Source organism: Mastigoproctus giganteus, chromosome 2 (assembly GCF_048544385.1).
Source record: "Mastigoproctus giganteus isolate SK-2022 chromosome 2, ASM4854438v1, whole genome shotgun sequence".
Classification (NCBI taxonomy): Eukaryota; Metazoa; Arthropoda; class Arachnida; order Uropygi; family Thelyphonidae; genus Mastigoproctus; species Mastigoproctus giganteus.
In genome coordinates, this window is record NC_143576.1 from 213,839,014 (window position 1) to 213,856,354 (window position 17,341).

General features: G+C 37.7%; 1 protein-coding gene across 1 annotated transcript; it reads left to right on the plus strand.

Moving 5' to 3' along the window:
- The first annotated feature begins 12,331 nt into the window (after positions 1–12,331).
- LOC150090063 (peptidoglycan recognition protein 1-like) lies at positions 12,332–16,277 on the plus strand. Its single transcript, XM_090389741.1, has 5 exons — positions 12,332–12,429; positions 13,338–13,439; positions 13,725–13,910; positions 14,051–14,256; positions 15,820–16,277. Exons 2-5 carry the CDS (start codon positions 13,349–13,351, stop codon positions 15,976–15,978), a joined length of 642 nt encoding a protein of 213 aa, XP_090245867.1. The 5' UTR covers positions 12,332–12,429; positions 13,338–13,348; the 3' UTR covers positions 15,979–16,277.
- The last annotated feature ends 1,064 nt before the right edge of the window (positions 16,278–17,341 follow it).

A 17,341-nucleotide genomic window follows, 5' to 3' on the forward strand; every position in this document is an offset into this window, starting at 1 on the left:
CAGTAAAACATTCCGATATACTGGCCCGCTCCATTTCTCTCACAAATGCTCATTATACTTATTAGATTCATATTTCCTTTCACAGTGCTTATGTCACACCAATAGTCTCAACACTGCATTCAGTTGGATGCACAAATATCAGTTGGATGCACTTCCTCAGATTTTATGTGTTTCTTAACTAACAGCATAACCCCTCCTCCCTTCCTGTCCTGTCTATCCTTTCTGTACACATTGTACTCCCGAATTTCCAATTCTGCACTGTTTATGTCTGTGTGACACCACATCTCTGATATCCTAACAATATCTGCCTTTGCAGTTTTGACTAACACTTCAAGCTCATCAAATTTATTAACTATGCTCCTAGCACTGGTGTACATGCAAGTATACATGCACCTGTTTCTACTCTTAGTTACCCTAACACAGCTCATGTATCTCCTTGTTTCACTATGACTGCCAGCAGTCCTGGAAATCCACATTGCCGTGCTTTTTAGGCTGCTGTTCAATTGCATTTCAATAGAAGCAGTGCAAGAATCACTTTCACCTCTGCCAGCGGCTACTGTTAATCTTAGTCCGTGTATCCCTCCAAGCTAGCAGTTTTTCGACCCGCCTAACTCTGCCTCGATAGCATCGGCAAATATTCTTGCACCCTTTCTATTTAAGTGTATCCCATCCGTGTAGAAGCAGTCTCTCCCGTTAACAAGCACAGACCAGGCTGAGAAAAATTCTACCCCTTGAGCTTTGCACAATCTCTCCAAGGACGAATTGATCGACAAGGCTCTCATCATATACTCCCTCTTATCGTGTCTGGGCAGAATTGCAGATACTTTCAAATTCAACCCTAACTCACGGGCTCTTTTTCAATCATTGTTGATATCACTGTTGTATCAATGTTGATAAGTTCTTGTGGTAACATCGTCCATTCCTCTGTTAGTGCCATCTTCATCTGGTGAACATTTTCTGCTGGGTGTTAACGTACCGCTAGGCCTCTCCTCAGAGCGTCCCATATGTGTTCGATAGGATTTAGATCACTGGAACGGGCAGGCTAATCCATACGAACAATGTCCTCACTTTCCAAAAGCATATCAACAACTGCAGTGCGATGGGGTGTGGCGTTATCATCCATAAACACGAACTCGGGGCCAATGACACAATGGAACAGACGCACGTGGGGAAGGATTACCTCAGTACAGTAGCGTGCACCGGTTACAGTATCAGGAGTTGTGTACGTCCATCCAACTTAACGCCTCCCCAGACGAGAACACCTCGACCGCCATATCGATCCCTTTCGTTGATGTTTGCGGGGTGATCCCGTGTGCTAATCTCTCGCCAGATTAGCTGACGTCCAGAATCACTGCTGAGACTGAATCTACTCTCATCAGTAAAGAGTACCTTAAGTAACGATTTTGTGGTTGTAACCTTTAGAAATAGTGTTGGTCCTTAGGTTTTGCACACCAGTGTATTTAATGTTTCTGTTATTTGAAGGTTTAATATCCGAGGAATCCTAAGAAACTTACTGGCTTAACAAATAAACAGCTGCAAGTCAGGCAGTGCCCTCACTGTTCCAAGTACAGATGGTTGGAGTACGTGGGTAGCCACGTGGCAATAGAACAAAAAGAGAAGCGGATGATCAGAGCAGTTCTTTTTATTCGATTGCGACATACTGGAGGATGACGTAACGTCTCTGGTCTGGCAATCTGAGTAAAGAGTTGACAGGTTAAGCAGATTCTGGGAAAAGATGCTGTTTCGGTTTTGAAAAGATTAACGGGTACTTGTAGGATGATCACTCATGCAGTCGTAGTTCCTTTCGGAATTAGCTGGATGACTGCTTTCGAAGTGGTAGAGATGCCAAAACGAAAGCAATAAGTACTATTTTTAGGATTCCTCCGATATTAAGAATCTTAAAATAATCGAAACATAATAAATATGAACGTAGCGTATTTATCTGGAATATACCGAGGGGCTCCATGCTTGTCCGAAAACCACCCAAAATCTTTAAACAGCCTAGCGTACCCTAGATATATTCCAATCAGCCACTTCAGCCAAAGATAAAGCTGATCTGCTAGCATCCTATTTTTCTTCCAACTATTTTTTTCTTCCAAACCTATTTTTCTTCCGTGTATTGATGATCTTGGAAAACTACCTCCCACTATTCCTAGTGCACTCCATTCAATGCCTCCTGTGGTCTTCCATCAAAAGGATGTCAGAATGATTTTGAATAATCTTAATGATGATTTTTCATCAAAACCTGTGCTCCTGAATGTAGACCTGTCTGTCGTCTTTTTTCACTTTCTTATTCCAAAAGTGTTTTCCCTTCAGCTTGGAAATTTGTTCCTATCCAGCCAGTTCCTAAAAAAGATGACAAATCCCTCCCATCCAATCATCGTCTCATTGCACTTACTTCTACTCTTTCTAAAGTAATGGACAAATAAATTAACCGCCAACTCTTAAAGTATCTAGAAACCTTCCATCTGATGAACGATAGCCAGTATGGATTCCGTCAGTGTCGATCCATTGGTGATATTTTGGTTTATGTTACCCATCTATAGACAAATCGGACAAATTCATTGGTGAAACTCAAGCAGTTGCTCTTGACATTTCAAAAACTTTTGATCGTGTTTGGCATAAAGGTCTAAATAAGCTTCCATCTCACGGTTTTCCAACAGTCTTTTTGTAATTGGGTATCCAGTTTTCTCTCTGAACACTCACTGAGGTTGATGGTAGATGGCTCTCTGTCTTCTACCTTCTCCACTAATACTGGTATTCCTCAAGGCCCAGTTCTTTTCATCTTGTATATTAATGATCTACTTCCATTGATCTTCCTGTCCATAGTTTTGCTGATGGCAGCACATTGCATTCCAGTTGGGGTTTTCATAAAAAAAGAAATAGTCCTAAAGGGAACTACGAATGGATGAATGACCACCGTAAGTGTACCAGTTAATCGTTTCAAAGCGTATTTGACTAAAACAGCATCTCTTCGCAGGATATACCCACCTGTTAATCCTTCACTTCGACAGCCAAACCAGTGACGTCACGTCTTTTTGCTGTATGGCGCCATCAGGTTAAAAGAACTGCCCCGATCATCCGCTTCTCCACGTGCACATACACGTACTCAAGCCATCTGTACTTAGAACAGTGATCTCATTGTCTGACTTACAGCAGTTTACTCGCTAAGCTAGTCTGTTGGTGTACTGATGATCTGATGATAGGACGTGGGATATCTTCCACAAACATCTGCTCTCCATTTTCAATTTAACTTTAATTCTAGTAAATTTTGCGACAGAGGAAATAAATCCAGTATTTTACTACGTAGTGGTTACCATGACGATTTCCAAGAACTTTCAAAGATTACGTCATCTCTGCTAACACCATTTGCCTGTTCTAATTAGTGTTTCCTAAACTATGGCTCAAACAATTCTTTGGAGGAAACATGATGAACACGAACAGCTGTGTAAAATAAAAATAGAGAAAAATACTTTTTATTGATTACATCTTAGCAAACAAAAATTATACTTTATATCTGTAACAATAATAAAACAAAAAGATCATTAATTCAAAAAAAATGGATGGATAGACTTTGATTGGTATTTTATATGAACATGGAAGCTTTCCATACGATGAAAAGCCTGGCTTTTATTTTGATTTTTTTTTGTTTTGCTTAATTCATAAGTGGCTTCTGGTTATTTTGTTATTTCCCCTGTATTTCGATACGTTTTCGGAGGTCGATGATCTAATTTAATGACTCTGAATTTCATTCGCACCGTGGAAACAAAATTACTATTCTGGCAAACAAGAGAAAATCCTAAAATGCCTAAATAAACACAGAACTGCGAGTTTATAGTATTTTTGGAAGCAACTTACTTAAAGTGGATTTGGTGGAGCTTAAACTCGAGATAAATGTAAGAAGATCGTTAGGAAACTCACAGATAAACAAAATTGAATGCATATGGTGATATGAATGATAAATATTTCGGTTGTAAAAATATCAGCGATGTTAGTAATAGTGAAGTTAGTAATAGAGTGTACTTAAGAGTTCGGAAACCTATAAGCCACACTTAAAAAAAAAAAAAAAACTTACTGTGCCAATCAAGGAAGTTTCCAGTGCTAATGTTGCCTTGCAAATTGTCCAGATTGGCACCTACGGATTGAGATCATACGAATTTAGACCCACTGATGAATTTTAATTTTCATCCCAGTGATATATCGTGGACATTATATCAATTATGATAACTCAGGCTACCAGATGGGAGGCTAAAACATTTAATGGAGCTGATATTCAGGACTTATTTATGAGTTAAGAGCTTGTAATTTTAGCGATCTCCGTTCGATCTGTGACAAATAATTCCTCTCCTTGCTCTTCACCCAAGGTGGAACTCTTGCTATCCATGTACAAGGTCTAAAATTAATATATTTGTTAAACTGGATGTGACTATCTAGATGTGAACAACATACTGTAAATAAGGTCGACCTATAACGTTTTGACCTATCATCATTTTGAGTTTTGAATATTTCGACTGGAACGAATTGCTCCAAACGAATAGAAAAAATTTGAATAATGGAAACTCCAGTGCCAGTGCGACAGTCCAATTCTTTCTCTCTCTCTTCTACTTTTTTCCCAACTGATCCACATCGGTTTTAATGACGTACTTCCAATGGTATTTCATCATTCAGACCTTATCTTAGTATGCGCGGGCAGCGCAATGGTTATAATCACTGTCCTCCCCACACCAGATGGAAAAGGTTCGGATTCAAATCCCATTGAGGACACGTGGAACTTTAATAGGCTTTTTTCATTCCGTGGCTGAGTTATTCGGTCTCAGGCGTGGCTAGAAAGATTTTTTTTCCGTCCAGCAAAACAGGCAAATCGACCAGAAAATGCACGCAATTTGCAGACACAATACACATGGTTGCTGAAATTAAATTTCCAGATGACCCTAATATAACAGTATTTTTTTTTTTTTCTTTTTAGACCTCACCAATGATAAGTTGGTCCATACTCGCCAGTGATCCTAGTTCTTACCAGCTACACATGACTCATATTAAGCAACCATCGGTATCTTCCTGTCAGCTGTGGAGCGTAATCCATTACTGATGGAGTTGTCACAATTCAGTGATCACTGACTGTATGCCTTCCCGGTTGCCTTCTTCAGGGCCTCTTCCCTGTTTAATTGGTGTCAGTAAGAACAGTATAAATTCTTTTTACATCGATCTCAACAAAGAATTCCTTCCTGTACCCTGGAATCATTTTTAATAGGACAATCCGCTTTGGAAACGTGCTTTCTTATGGAGTATCGTTATTCGATGGACGTCTTTTACCTGAATAACGCCCTTGTGGGTAGCACAGTTGGTAGGATCGCGGTCCTCCCCACACCTAGTGGAAAAGACACGAATTCAAATACCGTCGATGACTGGAGGAATTTTTATGGGCCTTTTTCACAAGTGACCACGTTTGTCGGTTTTTCCCCCAGAAACTTCAAACACACAATTTACAGACAGTATACACAAAGCAACATGGCCTTAGTCGCCGATGCTCCTAAAATCCAACAACAACTAACCAACGTACCTGAATAACAAAGGACGTAATAAATTTGAGCAATTTTTATGTGCTTTAGTGATCATGAGATATTTAGTGATCATAAAGGAGATCTGTCCCATTAATGCATCTAATTTGAGCAATGGATTGAATGAAAACTATCTTTCGTTTAATTTATGATGCCCTCATTCACTCGCAACACTGACAATTAAATTTCGCAAATTTTGCAATAAAATTCACTTTAAAATCTTTTCTTTCCTTTCATTTATACACGTGAAATATCATGTTTCGCTTTTGACAGCAGCCATTTACTGTCATGTTAGCAGCTGTTCGAGAGCTGCTATTTTATTGCCAATAATTCAATTGATTCATTATGTTTAATACTGACTATTAATACTATTCATTTATTTAATTTCACCATTTAATAATTTTATATAATTTTACAATTTTACTAATTTACTATTCATTTATTTAATACTATTGTCGTAAATTTGCTAAGTATATTGATTTAAAGCTATGGTTTATCGATAAAGTGATATTTATTATATCCCCGTTTATAATATTTACGACATTAATTAATATTTCCAATACAACTTGCAAATCAAATTTCGAAATAAATTGACTTTAAAGTTTTTAGTCTTTTTAGGAATAAAAACGATTACCGTAAGTTTTCAAATTTTCCCAATTACTCTATTTAAAGTGTGGATTTATTCCAGTTATCGAAAATGGCTCCCTCTTTCAATTATGGCACGTGTTAATTGATAATGGTTCAATTATCAAAGAAGAATTTTAATAACGGATAAGAAAACTTAACGTTTTGAAAAACATTGAAGTTCCTTCCAGGGTTATTTTAGTATACATGCAAAGGTTTCTGGGTATCACAGTTCGATCTTCAGCGCTGATACTCACGCGAACATCATCATCAGAGGTTTCCAGTTCGTTTCGTGACGGTTTACCTTGGGCTGTGAAATTATGAAGAACTCTCCTTCGGATTTATTCCCCAGTACTTACTAGTTTGGGACAATGAAGTTTGGAACACCTGGGAAGGAGGAATTCAAGATGGCAAACTCAAATGCGTTGCTGGGGACAAAACCTTCTTTCTATGTTTCCTTAGCATTTTGAAATAAACCAACCCTTATTGGCTAGATAATGGTGCCATGCTTCTCTGATGAAACAATACGACCTCCAGGAAACAGGAAACTCAATACTCTTAATTGATGAACTTACCCAATTATTAAGAAACTGCAATAGAAGTGGGCGGGGACCCCATTGAACAAAATAAGAAGCGCAGTAATGACAAAATTCAGGTCTTGATAAATATTTATAAGTTATATCGCATAAACAGGAGACATAACCACAGATCGTAATAAAATAAGCGTCATTATCAAAAATACAAACGCCAGATGGGAAACTACATGACACATCGCTGACTGACACTCGGATGTCTTGCTTCACTTGGCGACTCTGAATGTCATGACTCAAGGACAACAGAAATGTTCCCTCGGACTTACAGAGAAAGGTAACTGATGTGTAACTCTTCGTAGAGTTGTGCAACAAAAGTCATCAATGTCGAAGTGTCAACAGCCATCTGAAAGGTCATCTTAAAAATAGACTCACGAAAGATCCGTAGGCAAACTATAATTCTATCAGCTTGTCATTCGTTCTTTTTTTTTTTTTTTCATTCGTTTCAGAGTTACGTATTCCGCATGTTCGAATCAACGTAACCTTTCGTGGCCGTCTTAAAGAGTTTAACCAAAAAGTTTACCTTATTTATAAGTTAAGTGTAGATCTGAGCGAAGTTGTAATCTAAGATCACTAATTAGGGTGATTGACAACAAACAGTATTGGGGTAAAATCAATGAGATGTTTAGAAAAACAGCAGAGTTATGAAAAGATAAAATTTTAAGTTAGAAACATTAATTACCATTAGACCAGATTGGGACTAAGTGGTCACACAGCAATATTGGAGTGGGACTCCCACCTTGACATTATGGCGAAGGACTCCCACCTTGACATTATATCTTAACGTCCTCTTCAACCGGAGCTGTACTTTGACAGTCTCAAGTGTAGGAAGTAGGTTTTCCTAACGTCATTATGGGTTTTTCAGCCTGCCCAACATACAGATCTTCCCACGAACGCATACTTGTACAGATTTAAGGAAAAATGAAAAAGACCATATAAAATAGCGTGCCAGACAAAGTGGCGCACTATGTCCAAAGTAGTCAATGGGCTAACCCCTCCCTGCACAACAACAAAAACTGTGGGTCATCAGTGAGTAGTTTCCATCGGATAATGAATTTGTCGAGCATTGAACTAACATCATTAATACATGTAATGAAGAAAATAAGGCCCAAAGTTGAGCCTTGAGGGATCAGTGTTCATCTAAAAGGTTAGAGGCTGTGCCAGCGACATTTACTGAATAATCATTTAAATAGATGAATAATCACCTCATGGTAATTATTATTGAAAAGTGTGGGATAAATCGAAAGGAACTTGTACTGTTTCTTGTATAAATTTGAATGGACATTGAAAAAACGACAAGTCTAAACATGTTATAACTTGTTAAACAACAATTGTAGAATAATACACATGTACCGGATGGTTATGAGTTTCCCTATTCAGGAGACCCTATCGTCAAACGGCTAGAGAAAGCGCTGTGAAAATCGATAAGTATGTCATTTAAGATATGGGGAAGCGATTTGTAGAAGAAAAAAATTTAGTTCAAATTTCCGCCACCAGGGAGAAATTGGAACTGTAAACATGAGATGGAATACTTAACTTAGGATTAGATTTTAATATCAGAACTTGGAAATCTACAGATATTGTTCTATGTGCTTTTGTAAGAACAAAATTCTTACACTTATCCTAGAGAATGTTATGTTATAAATATTATAACATAACAAGGAAAAAATATGTATATATTAAATAATATTATTTACATGGGATGATTTTTTAGCTTAGATTGCGATCGCTCTGTACCGTACAGTCAAGTAGAGGAGGATTAACGTAACAACGGGGGGTAGCAGGACGGTACACAAGACAATGGGAGCTCTGGAACACTAGTACAAAGGGGGCACCGTAAGGCCAGTTCATGGTCGCATAAACAGAAAGTGAGCAGCTCTTTGGAAGAAAAGAACAAGGGGAACCGACTCCCCCTTGTGGAGAGGAAGATTTTAAGAACTAAGAGGGTGAAGGAGACCCTGGATGTGGCATACACCTGTGGTAATGGCTAGCCGCTAGATGAAACAGACCGACTCCTTGAGCACTTATTAATTTCAAGGAGCGGTAGAGAAAAAACAGAGTGGACTAATAGCGGTAAGTGAATCGGGAATGATCACAAGGAAATATCTAGAAATTTCTAGACGCCCTGTACTTCATCGAAGTTGCTGGAAATTTCGTAAACAGGAAGTTACCCCAGGAGAGAGAAGGGCCAAGAAAAACGGAAGAAGTGGGAGAGAGCGAATGAGAATAATGAGATGATGGAGAACGAACGACGATTGGATCAAAATAGAATGAGCGGCTGAAACAAAAAGCAGATGCAAGACAGGGAAGGGAGTTTTTTTTGTGGGAGAGTTGTGAGTTTTGGCAGTGTGGAAGTTTGGAGAGTTCCCATGGAGATGCCTGAGTGATGTGCGGCTGGAAAGAAATCCCGAGAAGTGCCGGGAGAATCGCCAGAAAGTAGCGGACAGAGTAATGAGTTGTGGGAGATGCTGTTTAAGAGTTGTTGAAATAGGAAGGAGATAATCCTTGAAAGATGGAAACACCTATGCTGGAGCTGAGTAAAAAGGATCGAAAAGCCTCACCTTAGAACGATAAGGAAGAGCTACATAGCCAGGCTTCCTGATAAAGCAGTAAGAAGAGTCCTGATAATCCTATTATGCTTCCCAGTTTCGTCGAACTGATCAGACGCCCAAAAAGCAGGCCGGAGCAACTTATTTAATAGCCGTATGGAAAGAAGAGCGAGTTCCTGAACGTAGGAGAATCCCTGTAGATGAGCAGCAGTTACTTTGCCGATGAATGATTCCAGTTGGAGCTTGATGATGCCCTATGCTGTTGATGATGGTCGCCCCTGAACTGAGAAATGGTGGTGTAAAGGGTGATTCCCTAAGTTAATATGTAAGTACGAGATGATAATTTTAAGCTAGATTTGAGGGGAAGGACTTTAGAAAAATGTTTATTTAGTTGATAGTAGATTTGGTATTGATTAGTATAAAAGGAAAAAAAGGGTTCATAGATGTATGTACTTCATCTCAAAGATAAGTTAAAGCAAGGAAGATTTTGATACATGTACTTGAGACTGGTATGTTCTAAGTTAAGATGTAAAGGTGTTCTATGTACTTGAAACGTTACAAGATATTAAGATTGAATTATTTTGGAAGGGATAAATTAAAGAAAGATTATAGCGGGGATTTATAAATCTAGGACAATATCCATAAAGGTGTTAAGCACTGCTGTAATTCCAGTAGGGAAGTTTAACTGTTAGAAAGTAAAAAATAATGTTATGAGATGTAACTAAACCAGAAGGAGAAAAGGCAGAAAGACACGAAGAGACATAATATATCAATTGTGATAAATTTTACATCTTAGCACACATATAATGCCAGTAATTAACATTATACCAATTGATGTTGTATGATACAATTCTTTAATGTATATACTGTGAAATAAACAAATTTGTATATGTTTATCATGTGTAGTATTGAGTCATTCTGAATACTCAGCCAGTCCAGAGGAGACATACACGAACTATTATTCCCCCAGAATCTGTGATCTTCTGTGCAGTATACAAGTCAGGTGTTAATGTGGAGGGGGGTAAATTAAGGGGGAAATTTAATTGTGAAATACGAAGTTAAAAGAGGTGGGTCTGGAAGGTTAACGTGATTTATGATTACAGAAATAAATAATAATAATAAAAGAAAACGTATTATCCCCCCAGAATAACTATCCATCCACTAACCACCCCCCCACACTTTCCTTCACTTGAGATAGCCAGAAATCATAGGGACTGAGATCTGTGATCGGGCTGGCCAGTGCGGAAAGTCTCCAGAAATGATGCTATCATTTCTGAATGTTGAACGGAGTAGTTCCTTCACTTGTCGACCAACGCGGCGAGGCGCACCATCTTTCATGAACACTACGGTCTCCAAGAATTGCCTTGCATCTTCTGTTGCATGATGCATCTTGCAAAAGTGGTCATCTTGCATGCCCACTTTTACAATTGTCTGTTCGAAGCCCAGTGTGCATATTTAAAGCAGGTTCTGTGACGTGTTGCATACATAGGACCTGTTTCCCCATCCTTGGAGGGGCGTTCGGATATTAATGGTAGGGCAGTATATACACTCCGGCCTAAAAGTTTTTAATCTAGTTTCCCTTTTCTTAAATTTCGAAGTTTTACTTAAAAAGGTTTATCTTTACCAATTTTTATTAAAACATTTTCTACATTGTAATAAAAATCAAAAAACTAAAATAATATTTAAGAAATTTCTAGAATATTCAGAAAGATGTAGAATATTCAGAAAGATTCAGAGAGAATATTCCAGAAAGATGTAGAAGACAACTAAATTTGTTAGAACATTGTAGAAGACTCCTAAATTTGTTAGCACATTGTATAAGATACCTGAATTTAGTAGAACGTTGTAGATGATCCTAGAAGATTCCTGAATGTGGTAGACAGCTGTAGATGATTCTAGAATATTCAAGATAGTAGGAGTATTGTTTCAATATTATAGAAGATTGTTTCGCAATAAATACACAACGCTTACAAGAAATAAGGAACGAAGAAATAAGAAAACTCCCATGTCTACATCCACAGTAACGCTTCGTCTTAAAAGCAGAATTTCATTGTCGTGTAGAGGTCCGAAAACCCTTATTGAAGAAATAAACGGTTAGATTTGGTTAAGAGCCATCAACATTTGTCAATTGAAGAGTGAAAAAATGTACTGTGGGCAGATGAATCCAAATTTGAATTTTTTGGATCAAAGAGTACAGATTATGTGAGACGATCAACCGAATTAAAAATGGTGCCCTGTTGTTTAGTGCCTACAGTCAAGGACGGTGGGTGTTCCATCATAATCTGGGGTCGCTTCTGTTTTTCTGGACTGGGTGGCATCGTCAGAATTGAAGGAATTTTAAGAAAAGAATGCTGTAAAAGCATTCTTGAACATAATACATTATCCTCTGGACTTCGACTCTGTGGAAGAAAATTTTATAATACAATAAGACGATGACCCAAAATTTTACAGGGACTTTCTTGGAAATAAACAACAGGAGGGGTATTGCAAATTATGGTATGGCCACCCCAATCTCCAATAGAGCTTTTATGGCATCATCCAGACCGTCAAATCTCTGAAGTCTGTCCATCTTCACAAAGTCTACGTGAAACCTTGCAGATCGCTTGGAATAATATTAGTCAAGACAGTATTATAAAATTAATCGCCAGAATGTCACGTCTGTGTAAGACAATAATAAAATCTCGTGGAGGATATTTTTATGAAAAATCGGTATAGTTATTTATATTAACCATTTCAACACTTTTTGCTGTAATTCGTTTTATTTTTCTGCAGCTTGGAATTCAAAACATAAAATTCGACAACACCCAAAGGCGTCACTTCAAAATCTCAAAGCAGGTTTTACTTTCTACGCGAACATCGCATCATTTTGTTCACTGATCTGTCACCACATTCCTCTCACCGATGACGTCACCTACCGGAAGTTAAATAAAATCCGTAGACACACACATGCATCCTAGTTATTGCTTCATTTCCTCAGGTTGTTTGTTGGTCTGAGAAACACGTGGACAGAGCATACCAGAAGCTCGCTGGTGGTGGTATTTTTTGGTAGATGATAACTGTCAGTGTAGAAGATAAATCGTCTTCCCGTAGTGGTGAACTGAGAGGCAGGTGAGTTTCCAGCTTATCAAACTTATGTACACCTTGTGAGTTTTTCTTACTTCTTTCCCCAGCTTTAAAAATACCGAAGAAGTTTGGCCAATAATGTGTTTCATATGTTTTCTTAAACCATTCTGAGAGTTATGTTTTTAACGTGACGTCCGTTCTTCAATTACACTTATGTTCCACGGTGGAATGTCATTAGATATTTATTGACTAACCTTCCCATTTAGTAGATAATTCTTTTCCCAGAATAGAATAAAAAAAGACTGTAGATGGAGGAGTAATGATTGTCCTTTACATTTTCTTAATCTCTTTGTGATATGGACAGTAAAATCTTCACCACTAGAGATAACGTCAATTTAATCCCATAACAAGTTTTTCTTGAAGGAAACTTCGTGTCATTAATTGCTTAAATCTCTTAACGAGATCTTGATTCCAGCACAAGGTTGGATAGAAGGTTCTTGGAAGCGATGCAGTAAACCACCTATAGAGAATGAGGGGAGAAATTACGCTTGAAATGAAGTGAAGGGAGGTCGCTAGTACCTGATTACCAAGCGATTTTTATGAACATTAAGATAAACACGCTGTTCACAGATTAAAATCAACGAAAACCTGTTTTTACCCACGCAGATTAAACAAGGATGTCTGACTTGTTCCTGAGAATATTCTTAATAAGCAATGCAGAACAGATTTTCTTAAACCATTTTTAGAATGAGTGGATATCCTGTTCTTCACGAGAGCAACTATTTGAAATCAATACAAGTAGATTGGTTAACTTAATTGGTTTCAGAAACTTCCCTGAAAGTGTGGTATAGATGGAGACTACTCCACAATCCACACAGAGTAAATAAGTGGTATGGATTAGCCTATTTTACATATTACCTTATCTTATATTATAATTATTTTTATCTTTTCAGGATCTCTAGCTATGACAGCACATCTCACAACATTCGCGTTGATGTCATATGTCGTGATGATTTTGTCATTTCCAGATGGATATCCGACGGTGCCTAATAATGGTGAGTGTTATGACCTTCCTTCCTCATTATGACAATTTTTTAGGGGAAAGTGATCCTTGTTTTCATCAGCATCGCTGGTGTTTGGGACCAGTCTGAATTCAATATACGGTCCGATTTTGAAGTATTCTTAACTAGAAAGGGGTGGGATGGAGAAGCCAACCCATAAATATCAGAGAAAGAATGGACTGATTATCTGGGCCAAACACACGAGATCCCCTTCTGGTCCCATGTTTAGCTGTATGGGATAAAGCAACAATGAGGTTTATTTTGTTCCATTTCTTACAGAGTGCGAGAATATCGAGTTTGTTGAGAGAGATGAATGGGAAGCAAGACCGGCTAAAGAATTCGTACCACTTGACACTCCTGTTGAGCACGTGTTTTTCCACCACACAGCAGGCATTACGTGTTACACCAAGGAAGCATGCATTGAGGTGATGAAGAAGATGCAAGATTTGCACATGATTGGATGGGGTAAGTTTATGTACGCATCGATAAATGATTTTCATCCTTCCTTATACGTTTCTCCTCATATTTTAATGTCAATGTATCACCAGATACAGCAGTGGAGCAAAATATAAAGTGTGGAAATAATTTTCGCTATTGATTTGCAGGTTGGGGTGACCTGGGATACAGTTTCGTGGTTGGCAACGACGGACGTGTCTATCGTGTACGTGGATGGGATCGTGTAGGGGCGCACACTTTAAGATACAACAACATTTCCCTCTCTATAGCCTTCATGGGCAACTTCCAAAATCTAGTCCCAAACAGAAAGATGTTAAGAGCTGCTGAAAAACTGATTCAATGTGGAGTGGAACTGGTAAGTTACTTGAATTAAAAGTATCTAATTATATATAGATTTATGTAAGACTTCTTACAAATGCTAAGTCAAAAGTAGCCAAATAATCTCATTTTGTTGCTCAAATAGATCAACGTACTTAACATACTAAAATGGCAACTTTTACTGTAACCCGGAATGTCTAAGAAAAAGGTAACGCGTCTTTTAATTCAAAACAATCATTTTTCTTTCTGTTCATTCATCATTAAAATGAACTTAAAATATAGCTTATGTTATGATTTTAATTTTATCAAAATATCGAGAAACAATAATAATTTAAAGAGTTAGATACGCAGTGTGGTAGTAGCTCATATCGAAATTGAATTCAGAACGCATCTTGTGAGCTAAATAAGTTTTATTGGCTCTGAAAACGGACTTGGCTCTGATCCTTTGCTACTGTATGAGACATCATACAGAACAATAAGCTGGTGGCATTCCCATAGAAACTGGACATTAGAGGAGTGGAAATGAGTTCAACGTAATGAATCAGTATACTTTATTTCTTTAAAAAAAAAAAAACAGAACTTGAGTTAACACCTCTTTTGTGTCGTGGTCTTTACATTCTCTTACTCCTTGGTCTTATTCTTAGATTTGTCTTCTGAGTTTTGAAACTGGACAGCCAGTTTCTTCTCTGACCACCCACTACGTGTGAAGCTAGATGGGTTTTCTTTCATCTAATGCTGAAGTACCTTCCAGATTCATTTTTCACTTACTCCTTCCCTCCTGTATAAGTAATCTTTCGCCATTGATTAGAAATCCCATCCACAGTTTGCCGATGATGGTAAAAGAAAACGAATCTGCATTTTCCTATACGTAGAGTTCTAAACATAAATACATATTTTACTGAGATTAACCAAACTTCTTATCTCAATTGGCATTACTTTTCAAGTCGCAGGAGGTGTCACAAAAGTCACTCTAAAATTTATTTATAATAGTCAAGTTAATTACTGTTGCTGTTGTAAATTACAAGCTCACTCCGCTTCCTATCATGCAGATGTTCAGTTTCATGTGCGTATTTTTCCTCCAATTATTTAATGGGATCTGAATCAGTTAACTCCTTCTGAAGTGGCATCAGCCCAAACCTTCCTTCCAAACCGAATGAATAATTCCTTTTTATATTTATTTCCCTACTTCTGCTCACTGGAATCATCTTCCAATGAGCTTTAAGTATTTCCTTGAAATTATAACAAGTAGAAATTCAAGTTCAATATCAATTTCTGACTATAGAACACTCCTATAGTATTCTATTATCTTTTATGGTAGTTTAGGTATGAAGTTTAGGCGGGCCAAGTTATTTAAATGATTGGCAAATGCAGGTTGAAACTTCACGAGGTTTTTAGTAGCTTCTCAATAAAAAGACTGAAAGTTTGCATAAACACTGAAATGGGTCATCGAGAATTTGTTTTTACTGTTCTATATATAGTTCCAGGAGAGAGATCTCTGTATTCTTAAATAGAAAATAACAAACTTTTAAAGATTTACTTTTAAGCAAGGGGTGTATGTGTCTAATTGGCTAATAATTAAGATGTACTTTCTTTCTTTTAGGGTTACATTGCAGAAGATTACAAACTGCATGGACACCGAGATGCAATTTGTACTTTATCCCCTGGCGATGTCCTCTACGAGATAATGAAACGAATGTCCCATTATTCTGGAAAGGGCCCTTATTACACTTGCAGGGACATTATAGAAGGACTGACGTAGACGATTTGTTAACGCAGAAGTACAGCAACAATGCACTCCTGTGAGTTCAACGTGGTTCGAATCCAGCGATCTCTAAATAGGGTGATGTTCATGTGCTCTCTATCTTTGCAAACTTCGCTGATCCTATGGAGCTGTATCGGAGTATTAACAGAAAGTTTATTACTTTCTTATCTACACCATCCCTAGACCTTCAGGGACTTCTACAGATGCATTCCTTGAGAAAGAACAAGCTTGGACTCCTCCTTACCTACATCTCTAACGGAATTTGATTTCAATTTCTATCATCAATCATCCAAACTTCTTGACATTGTATATTTTCATCACTATTGTAAACTTTAAACTTGTAACATCCATCTTTTTTCGTTGTAAATAAATTCTTATATTTTATACAATGATCTGGACAAGCTTTTGGAGACACGATTTTTTTAATTAATCATATTTCTGTCATGTTATTTCTCAAATGAAACCCAGTCAGAAACAACTTAAAAATGCGAAACTTAGTATTTTCACTGAATGGTAGAATATGTATTTTATTCTGAATAACTGGTACAGGATACATCAAGTATTTCTATCATCTTTGATCTTAAAACACTTCACCAGCTAGAATTGGGTTTACAAGGTTTAAACAAACTCCAAGTGGTTTATGTGGTGTGTTTTAAATAATTCTCTATAAAAAACTTTGACTGTAAACAAAGTAATGGATGGCAGAAAGGTCTGTTTGTCAGATTTCAATACAGTGTAGGCACTGCTTTGGTGCGTAAACCAGCACCCAGTCTTAGTAAAAAACCTTCCACCAGTTTGACAGTGCCGACAGAAATACTTCTCCGTTGCTCCAACAGAACAGTTTTTAATTGAGCAAATGATGTAGGTCTCCATGGACAAATCCCTTGCACAGCTTTCTAGTTCTTTCCCACTGTAGATCTTGTAGGCTCAGATCGAGCCAGCGTTAGCGTTAACGTTTAGAACTGGTAGACCCAAACGATGCCATCACACATACCTGACTTTGTGACAGACAGAGAATTGTCCTTTAAACGTTCTCGGACCTTAAAATAATATTAGTGTGGGAAGACTGGCATTATTCAGGATATCGTAATATTTTTCCTTCTGTGCCGAAAGGTACCGATAGTACCTTTCGGCACAGAAGGAAGGTACCTAAGTTCTCTTATCTGATGAAAACAACATATTGAGAATCGTGAGTTAGATACGACATGGTTTCTTGCATATTCCTGGACCTCTTGGATGATTATTGCGCGTGGTTATTCCAGAAAACGATTAACTTCGGAGATCTCTTGTTATCAAATTACTTCCTGCTTAGGTTGAAATATTGGCGTATGACGGACGTATTCGGAACATTGAGAAGCAC

What these genes read in the sequence shown, in the direction of transcription:
- LOC150090063 (XM_090389741.1), top strand. Translation starts at nt 13,349, where the DNA reads ATGACAGCACATCTCACAACATTCGCGTTGATGTCATATGTCGTGATG. An exon ending in TCCGACGGTGCCTAATAATG is followed by an intron (nt 13,440 to 13,724) that starts GTGAGTGTTATG and finishes CATTTCTTACAG; the next exon opens with AGTGCGAGAATATCGAGTTT. An exon ending in TTCAATGTGGAGTGGAACTG is followed by an intron (nt 14,257 to 15,819) that starts GTAAGTTACTTG and finishes TCTTTCTTTTAG; the next exon opens with GGTTACATTGCAGAAGATTA.